The 9799-nt window shown below is 48.5% G+C and overlaps 2 protein-coding genes across 3 annotated transcripts in view; one reads left to right on the forward strand and one right to left on the reverse strand.

The window, feature by feature from the left end:
- HNRNPAB (heterogeneous nuclear ribonucleoprotein A/B) overlaps positions 1-3557 on the forward strand; it is a 7105-nt gene extending 3548 nt beyond the window's left edge. The window contains exons 5-7 of one of the 2 annotated variants that reach the window (XM_003802828.3): positions 1699-1816; positions 2497-2637; positions 2920-3557. In XM_003802828.3, the coding sequence (XP_003802876.1) occupies positions 1699-1816; positions 2497-2637; positions 2920-2990 (330 nt within the window). In that variant the 3' untranslated portion in view covers positions 2991-3557. The remainder of the gene's footprint in view (positions 1-1698; positions 1817-2496; positions 2638-2919) is intronic. The other variant, XM_012813387.1, reaches the window with a different exon arrangement.
- Positions 261-9799, reverse strand: part of PHYKPL (5-phosphohydroxy-L-lysine phospho-lyase) — a 33172-nt gene continuing 23633 nt past the window's right edge. The window contains exons 8-12 of the mRNA XM_012813369.2: positions 7795-7988; positions 7285-7374; positions 5248-5378; positions 4351-4429; positions 261-758 (exon numbers count right to left, since the gene is read on the reverse strand). Of these exons, the coding sequence (XP_012668823.1) occupies positions 4380-4429; positions 5248-5378; positions 7285-7374; positions 7795-7988 (465 nt within the window). The 3' untranslated portion in view covers positions 261-758; positions 4351-4379. The remainder of the gene's footprint in view (positions 759-4350; positions 4430-5247; positions 5379-7284; positions 7375-7794; positions 7989-9799) is intronic.

Genomic DNA, 9799 nt, shown 5'->3' on the forward strand with positions numbered 1-9799 from the left:
GCATCACAGCTTACAGCAACCTCCACCTCCTGGGCTCAAGCTAGTCTCCTGCCTCAGCCTCCCAAGTAGCTGGGACCACAGGCGCCCGCCACAATGCCCGGCTGTTTTTTGGTTGCAGCCGTCATTGTTGTTTTTGGTGGGCCTGGGCTGGATCCGAACCTGCCACCTTAGGTATATGTGGCTGGCGCCTTAGCCACTTGAGCCACAGGAGCCAAGCCCAGACCCTTAAATTTCATGAGTTAAGTTTAATGAGTGAGACATTAGTTGTTACTGTAATGGACAGCGATACAAAGAAGCTTTTCTATGTATAGTAATGTGAAATAGGAAGAGCCTGGAAGGCGGGGACTAAATGAAGCAGCTGTATATTTAGTTGGTGGTATTTGGTTTTTAATTCAGTGGTATAGAAAACATCAAACTTTATTACTTGGTAAGGATAATCTGCCAGTTAAGCTTGTATGGGGACACAATGTAAAATGTACTTTATTCAGTGGGGGGTATGTACTGGGGACTTTCCTTTAAAAATAGTGTTCTGATTTATTTATTTAAATAGGTGCCCTGACGTCCCCAATCCCACTCTACCCCCAGTGAGTGGGGTTTTGGGCAAAAAAGAAATTGACTTTTTGGGACCTGAGGAGATGTAGCCATTTGGCCTATTCCAATAATAGACCAGTGGTTGGAGGAGGGTGTGGGTCAGCTCACATGTCCTAAGCCTCAGCTTTATTTGCAAGATGGAGGTCACCTTCTTAATAGAGGAGTTTCTGTAAGAAAAAGAAAAATGTTGTAATAATTAACCTTCTTATCCAATGCTCCTCATCTGGGCAGTCTTATCTGATTCTCTGGCCCAGTAGGACCAACATAGTGCTAGCTCTCAGCCTGTCTTATCCCTTCAGTTGAAATTGGCCCAATTGCCTCTCTCTTATAGACATAGAATTGCCCTGGGGCTGAGATTATCCATCCCCAGTGCATTCCTGGAAAGGTTCTTACCAGAAGGGCCCTTGGTTTTATTTTATTTTATTTTATTTTTGAGATAGAGTCTCACTATATCACCCTTGGTAGAGTGCCATGTCATCACAGTTCATAGCAACCTCAAACTCTTGGGCTTAACCGATTCTCTTGCCTCAGCTTCCCAAAGTTGCTGGGACTACAGGCGCCTGCCACAACACCTGGTTATTTTTGGTTGCGGTTGTCCAGGCCGGGCTTGAACCCACTATCCTCGGTATATGTGGCCGGTGCCCTTACTGAGCTACAGGCGCTGAGCCCCTTGGTTTTATTTATTTTTGAGGCAGAATCTCAAGTTGTCACCCTTGGTAGAGTGCTGTGGTGTCACAGCTCACAGCAATCTCAAAATCTTGGGTTTAAGCGATTTGCTTGCCTCAACCTCCTAAGTAGCTGGGACTACAGGTGCCCGCCACAACACTTAGCTATTTTTTGTTGTTGTTGTCATTATTGTTTGGCAGGCCCGGGCTGGATTTGAACCCACCAGGTCCAGTGCATGTGACTGGCGCCCTAGCCTCTGAGCTACAGGTGCTGAGCTGGGCCCTTGGTTTTAGTTGTGGTTCCAAGAACTTTTAGCTCAAATGTGGTTTTCCACTTCAGCATGTTTTTAAGCAAATGGACCTTATCTATTGCCTGTTGCAGTGCATGTCTTTGTCCTGAGTTTACTCCGTTGGCCTGACCTGCTGTCCTCTTGGCTTTTAGTGTGAAATCAAGGTGGCCCAGCCCAAAGAGGTCTATCAGCAGCAGCAGTATGGCTCTGGAGGCCGTGGAAACCGCAACCGGGGGAACCGAGGCAGCGGTGGCGGCGGTGGTGGTGGAGGTGAGTGGAGCCTGAATAAAGATGGGTCCCATTTCCCTGCCTCCATGGAGCCTTTCCATGACTGTCTTGGGGCTCCCTCTGGCGCTGTGCAGCAGTGGGTGGGCAGGCTGGAATGGGCATGGTACTTGTCTTCTGGGCCAAGGCTGTGTGCTTGAGGCTGTGCTGCTGCCGCTGCCCTTCAGAATGGAAGAACCTTGTCTTTCAGTGGCTTGAGGGCCCAGGGCATGAGGGAGCATTTGCATTGTACTCTGGGGAGTGGATATGATAGGGTATTTTGGCTCTATGGGTGTTGTCTGAGTCTGGCACACCCATGGGCAGTAGGTAGAACGATAGCACAGAGCTGTGCCAGGTGCTTACCTCCTTCCATTCCAGGCCCCTCTGACTCCAAAGCCTGAACTGCATCTTTTTGAAGGCTAAGCTGCCAGGGAGGGTGGGGTTCATCAGAGGGTGATTTAAATGAGTGAGCTGCCTTGTTTGCCCCAGTGAAGTTAGCCTCTGATCATCTGCTTGGGTCTCAGATGCAGGGCTGGGCCCAGGGCCCTCTATATCAGAACAGCAGCCCCTGGCTTCTGCCTGAGTTGCCATAGTAACCCCGCCACCCAAAGGGCAGGATTTCCTCCATCCTAGCTCCTGCATGTGCTAAATGGTCCGTGGGCCCCTGTGCCCTGCTCCCCCCACAGGTCAGAGTCAGAGTTGGAATCAGGGCTACGGCAACTACTGGAACCAGGGCTACGGCTACCAGCAGGGCTACGGGCCCGGCTATGGCGGCTACGACTACTCGCCCTATGGCTATTACGGCTACGGCCCCGGCTACGACTACAGTAAGTAGGAGAGAGGGAGGTCCCATCTGCTCACCCACCCAGGGGAGGCAGGACAGAGAGAAGAGAGTATAGGAGTCACTGGCAGCAGGGTCTTTGGAGTCAGACAGGCCTGGCTTAGCCACTGGAGCTATGTGATTTTGAGCTCTAACTTATAGGCCTTAGTAAGGTGGGGAAGGTAATCCCTGCCAGACCAGGGCAATGAGGATCCTGTGAGATGCATGTCAAGCGCCTGGCACAGGGTGAATTGTCAGTATTAGCTCCTACTATTGTTCTTGTCCCTAGGTCAGGGCAGTACAAACTACGGCAAGAGCCAGCGACGTGGTGGCCATCAGAATAATTACAAGCCATACTGAGGCAGCGGCAGAAGTGAGCGACTGACTGACCGCACAGGCTTTGTTTGGATATGGAGTGAACACAAACAATTATGTACCAAATTTAACTTGGCAAACTTTCTATGGCCTGTCCCATGTGCATCTTATTTAAAATTTCCCCCCTGGAAATCACTTTCCTGTTTACTATTTCCAGAGCTCTAGTTGTTTTAGGCAGCGTGTGGTGTCTCAGAGGCCAGAGCGGCATTATGGGCTGATTTTATAACCCAGGTTACCCAGAACCAGATTGGAGGGTCTGCTTCCCGCTGCTGCTCTGCAGCCTGACCTGTGGACCCTGGTTGTAAAGAGTAAAACTGTATCTTAGGAAACCAGTGTCACCTTTTTTTCACCTTTTAATTTTATATTATTTGTGTCATACATTTCCTGTAATGGAAGTGTTAATTTTACTGTACTTTTTGGTACCTTTTGGGAATCTAATGTATTGTAAGGTATTTTACACGTGTCCTGATTTTGCCACGACCTGGATATTGAAGCTATCCAAGCTTTTGAAATAAAAATTAAAAAACCCCCAAGGCTGGGTGAGTGTGGGATCTACTGTGTGAGACCTCTTGCCCAGTGTGGTCAGGGGGAATGCTGGGTGTCCTGGGGCTGGAGCCTTTCCCACAGGAGGCTCTTTAAGCTGAAGGCCCAGTTGTGGGGGTGCAGCTTTGATAGAAGGACCTGGCCACTGATCTTTTTGAGCTACTACTTTCTGTTCTGAGTCTATATCCTGTATATGATCTTTGTATAGCATCATGTCAGGCATAAACACACGTTCTACATCCTTGGTTAGCCTTCTTCAATGACTGCCCTGCCCAGGATATGAGTCCCTTTAAAGAAAGGGAAATAGCTTTCCCTTTCTATTTTTAGGAAATAGCTCCTAAAAGGCAGCTGTTGGGTGAAGGTATTATGGTGGGGGCTGTAATTCCTCAGCATGCGTGCCTGCCTTTTTGCAGTGTGTCTCTGCGAAAAATGAGATTTTTTTTTTCTTCTTCTAGTCTCTTCCAATAAGGACAATGTGAACTCTACTAGAGGAATGTCAGGGTTCAGCTGAATAGGGACATGACAGTACTTGCCTTGGCTGGCACATACCAGATTGCTCTGGCAGGGGATGTCTACTAGCTGAAATCTGGTGGCTCCAAGTGGACACAGCCTCTCAAATTTTGTTTATTCCCACCCTTAGAAGTTGAGTGAGGGAGGAAATAGTTACCATATGCAAGCTGAGTATCCTGTGGGGGCAGGTGAGTAGATGTCAATCAGGGAAGAAGTCTTTTGAGGTTGTTTGCTGAGGGTGCTGATGGTAAAGAACCTGGTCCCTCAACAGCAAGAAGTGTGGCCCACTCACCTGGGGACACTTAACTGAGTAGGGGTGGCTCAGGGCTGGAGCCTCAGCGTTTCACAACTTTTCACCTTCTTTTCCATGTCTAGAAAAGACCACAAAGAACTACTCACTTTTCTCTGCTGCCTCCAGTCTCACCCCTGCCCCTTATAGATAACTTCCTGAGAGCTCCACCCACCCAACTGGCCTTTGGTCCCCACTACCTCCAGAGGTGTCTGGCAGGGATTGGGTAAACTCCCAACTCCACAGCCCTGGGCGTAAGTCCACCCATGGGCAGCAGAAGTGGGAGGGAAATCTGGTCCCTGCCATGATACGAATTTGCCTATTTGGAGTCTCATTGAACTTCTATTTTATTTATTTATTTTGTTGCAGTTTGGCCAGGGCTGGGTTTGAACCCTCCATCCTAGGTATATGAGGCCAGTGCTGCCCAGTCTTGCTGAACTCTTTACACTGTGTCAGCACACAGCTATGTCAAGTTTGATGATTAGAGATTCCATTAAAAGTAGATTTAGGGGAGACCCTGGGCTGACCACGGCTATCTCAGGTGACTGATAAGAACATGGAGAGGAATTGTATTTTGCATTCTGTCCTTGCTGGTGACAATTTTATTTCAGCCACTTAGCAGCCATAGCCATGTAAAGTTATCCTAGGGTGGCCGTGTGCACGGTCATGGGGTCTCCATTGCCCTTGTCCTCGGTCTCATGCTTTCTGCTCCTTACCCAGGCAGCCTAGGTAGTAGATTAGCAATGTCCAGGCCAGTCAGGGCCCACTCCCAATTCCCCTGTACTGTTGTTACTGTTGGGGATGCCCTCACCAGCTGCTGGGCTCAGTCCCCGGTGCTCTTTCTTATGTACTAGGAGGTTCTGGAGACATGGCAAATTGCTCTTCAGGTTCCCAGCTTACCAGTCAGAATGGCATCCAGCTTGGCCACCACATGTTGTGCGTTGTCCAGGCTGAAGCACATGGGGGGCTTAAACTTCAGGACGTTCCTCCCAGGGCCGTCTGTGCTCAGCAAAATGTAGTTCTCCTTCAGCCTATGAGGACAGGACACCCTTTCACATGGCCCTCAGGGCCTTCCCTCAGCCTGGCCTTTGACCTGGGGCTCCAGTCACACTGCTCTCAGCTTTTCACAGCCTACTTCTGCTAGGATGCTGCACTGGCCACCCCTGTTGAAGTCTTGCTTGTCCTGAGGCCCAGTACCAGTGGCTCTGCCTGGGTTGGACTGTACCTGCTGCCCCCCAGATCAGGTACCTCCCCTCATGTGTTCCTGCAGACCCCTCTCAACCAAGCCAAGAATGGCCATAGAGGCACAATAGACTGCATTTCCCATTTTTACGTGTAGTTGATGTGATGTGTATTTCTTTTTACATGGAACATGTTCCACGTTTCAAACAGGATAATGAACACCATGTAATCCTCACTGGCTTCAATAACTTTGACATGCCTGCCCCCGGGTTATCTTGCAATCCCAGACGTAGCTGCATCACAACTTACAGCAACCTCTAACTCTTGGGCTGAAGCAATTCTCTTACCTCAGCCTCCCAGTAGCTGGCATCCCTACCCCCAGATTATCTTGTAATCCCAGATAGAGCTGCGTCACAACTCATAGCAACCTTCAACTCTTGGGCTCAAATGATTCTCTTGCCTCACCCTCCCAGTAGTTAAGACTACAGGTGCCTGCACAACACTGGTTATTTTTTGGTCGCAGTTGTCATTGTTTAGCAGGCCTGGCCCGGTTCCAACCTGCCACCCTTGGTGCATGTGGCTGGCTCCCTGCGGACTGAGCTACAGCCACCACCTTACATTTACATTTTTAACATAGTAACTTATTTTGGCCACTGAGGAACCTTTTGTGACTGTTTACATTGTCTTTTTGCTTATCGGGCTAGGGCAGTGGTTCTTAACCTTCTAATACCACAGTCCTTTAATACAGTTCTTATGGGTCGGGACCCACAGGTTGAGAACTGCTAGGCTAGGGGATTGTCCTCATTCTGTCTCTGGCTCTTGACCCACCCTGGTCTTTCCAACACTGACCAGGGCCATGCCAGAAAGATGTTTGTGGAAGTCTGCTCTGGGGCTATATCTGGCTCTGCCACATAACATGGAGACTGCAGGTGTTAATGTTTGCCCTGAGTTCCATTTCTTCACTGAACTGCAGTAACAAGTCCTGACTGCTGTGAGGTGAGAGATGTTTAGCCCAGGGTCTGTCTTCTTCCATGTCACCCTACCATCTAGAATCCCTTAAACTCCTGTGAGTGATGGGAAAGTTGTTATGCCTGTTACTGACCAGCAGAGAGAAGGCAGGGACCAGATGGCCACTGAGGATGGGCCAATCTCAGGTTTCTATCAGTGCTGTTTGTGTGAATTGTAAAAACAAATGCATGTTTCATAATTTGAGTAAGGATAAAATGTTAAACACCAGGAATTTTCCTAGTTGAGGGAGTAGGCATAGGAAATGTAGGTAAAGAGATTAAACTAGAAGGATCTCTAAGATGCTAATTCATCCAGACAACCTTACTTAGACCAAAATTGGGAGGTGTCCTGCCACATCTCAGCTCTAGAGATGGGAATCCTGAGTGGTGCAGCCACAGCTCCCAGGTATGATTCTGGAGAACCTGCTTCCTGTCTCCAGCCCTTAGCCCATGAAAGGTGGTGTTAGGGCTGCCTGCTAGCTTAGGCCTTCTCAGCAGAGGAGTCCCCTCTGGGCTGGGAACAGCCCACACCTCAGCTGAACCCTTTGTGGCCAGGTACTGGATATAGAACTGCCACATCCAGTGATCAACTGCCTCTGCTTGTCAGGCCCTGAGTACATGACAAGAGGGTGGACAGACGGGAGGTAGGAGAGAGGTTCCTTCTTACTCCTCAGGATCCAGGCTTTCAAAGAGGCACCTATAGTATCTCCTAATCTAGAAAGCAACTTGTTTCAAGGAAAAAAAATACCTGGATACCAAGTAGTCAGCTTCTTCAGTGGCTGGTGTCCTTGTGGCCTCATCTTTGATCAGATCTACGCCAATGAAGAGCCCAACACCCCTAGAGGGAAAGATGATGTTACCCCAAAAGGCCAAGCCTGAGGGACGATGGTCCTTACACTCCCCCTCTGCTGAGCCTTGGCCAAACCCTCCATTGGAAAGCCCACTAGGGCTCTGACTTTTATGTCTTCTGGGGAAGCAGCAGGAAAAAACCCAGAGGGTAGTGAAAACAGTTTCAGAAAGTAGCTGGAATATAGAGGGGTCCTTGGTATAGAGTCTGTACTTAGTATAGACAGAGGAGAGGGGTTGGGGGTCAGCTCAGGTTGTCTTTCTGGCTTTTCCCCTCCCTAGAAGCACAAAAGCACTTCTCAGTATTTCAGTTTCTCTTAAATATAAAAATTCCCAACTGATGTCCCAGGTTAGGGGTGAAAGAAAATAACACATGGCAGGTAGGTGGTGACGACTGCCCCCAGAACCTCACCTGATGTCTCCGATGATGGGATGTTTGTCTTTTTGCTGCCTGAGGAGCTCCATCAGGAAGCTACCTACACAGGTGGCATGAGCTTGGAGTTGCTCCTTCTCTAAGACATCCAGGACGGCCAGCCCCACAGCACAGGACACTGGGCTTCCCCCAAACTGAGCCAGGGACAAAGGACATGTCAGACACCCAGCAGACTAAGCCAAGTTCCAGGAAGGATGAGGGCAGAACTGCCACACATAGTCCAAGGACAGTGATGAGCATAGGGCTCATCAGTGGCGTAAGTGGGGTTCTCTTGGGGCTAAGGGACTGTAACATGTTTCTGGGATGCATTAGGGGTACCAAGAAGATGCAGAATCTATCTCTCGGCTTTCAAGGTGCTAAGGGACTGTAACATGTTTCTGGGATGCATTAGGGGTACCAAGAAGATGTGGAATCTAAGAAGAGGGTGTACTGTGCATTCCTGCAGAGCTAGCCTTTGCCAAGAGGCTTTATGGCCCCATCATGCTGTTGAGCTAGTTATCCCTTCAAGGAGGGTTGGAGCGGCTTGCCAGAGCCCTCTAGGGAAGCCACTCTGATACGAGTTCACAGTTCTGCTGGCTGAGCCCAGGGCAGATAATAGGATACAGACACAAGCTGGCTGGGAGCCACATGTGGCTTCTGGACTCATTTAATTTAGCTTATAGGTCATTATTATTTTAGTTTTAAAATGTCTACCTCATTCCATATAAATAACACTTAGCCACAAGTCATTTACATCTGAGGAAGAGTTGGCCCATGAGATTGATCAGTAAAACACTAAGAAATTTTATACATTTCTAGGCATCCCTAGACAAGTATATCACAATCCAGAAATAGAGGTATCACTAATACATAAGATAAAAGGGAACTATCAGTAAACTTCAAAAATAGTAATTTTACCTGTCCCTTGGCTTACATGGCATTATTAAAAGTTATGAATTAGGTGCTACCAATTTAAAAAGAAAGACTTCAGGCTCAGAACCTGTAGCTCAGCGGCTAGGGTGCCAGCCACGTACACCAGAGCTGGCGGGTTCAAATTCTGCCCAGGCCTGCCAAACAATGACAACTACATCTAAAAAATAGACGGGCGTTGTGGCGGGCACCTGTAGTCCCAGCTGGGGGGACTGAGGCAAGAGAATTGCTTAAGCCCAAGAGTTTGAGGTTGCTGTGAGCTGTGATGCCATGCCATTCTACCCAGGGTGACAGCTTAAGACTCTGTCTCAAAAAAAAAAAAAAACCCAAAACACTTCAGATACATATTTCTGGCCTACCAAACCATGCCTGCCTGGCTGCCTGGGCCCAGCAAGGGTGGTTCCCTTTAGGTATCCTCTCCCAGACCCTGTGGGCATCTGAATCAGGACCTGAATTCTAGAGGAGCTGGGGCAAGTGTCTCCTATAGACCAGATTTTTTTTTCTAAACTTCATTTTTTAAAAAAAAGTTGACCAGGCATGGGGGCTCATACCTAGTACTCTGGGAGACTGAGGAATGTGAACTGCTTGAGCTCGGGAGTTTGAGATCACACTGTAACAGTGAGACCTTGTCACTACTAAAATAGGAAAATTAGCCAGGTGCCTGTAGTCCTAGCACTGGGGAGGCTGAGGCAAGAGGATTGCTCAAGTCCAAGTGTTTGAGGTTGCTGTGAGCTAGGACACCATAGCACTCTCCTCAGGGCACCTAATGAGAAACTCTCAGGAAAAAAAACTTTAGCGAGGTTTAATTTACGCATAATAAACTATATTATTCATCTCTATAATGTCTGAGCAGAGAAGAAAAATCCCAAGGCTGAGGTGGGTGGCTAGCTTGAGCTCACGAGTTCGAGACCAGCCTGAGCAAAAAGTGAGAACCCTTCTCTACTAAATTGAAAAACTGAGGCAAGAGGATCACTTGAGCCCAAGAGTTGGTGGTTGCTGTGAGCTATGACGCAACAGCACCTAACCCAGGGTAACAGCTTGAGACTGTCTCAAAAAAAAAAAAAAAAAAACCCAC

The sequence above is a fragment of the Otolemur garnettii genome, unplaced genomic scaffold (genome assembly GCF_000181295.1).
Source record: "Otolemur garnettii isolate 467f Iridium unplaced genomic scaffold, OtoGar3 scaffold00261, whole genome shotgun sequence".
Classification (NCBI taxonomy): Eukaryota; Metazoa; Chordata; class Mammalia; order Primates; family Galagidae; genus Otolemur; species Otolemur garnettii.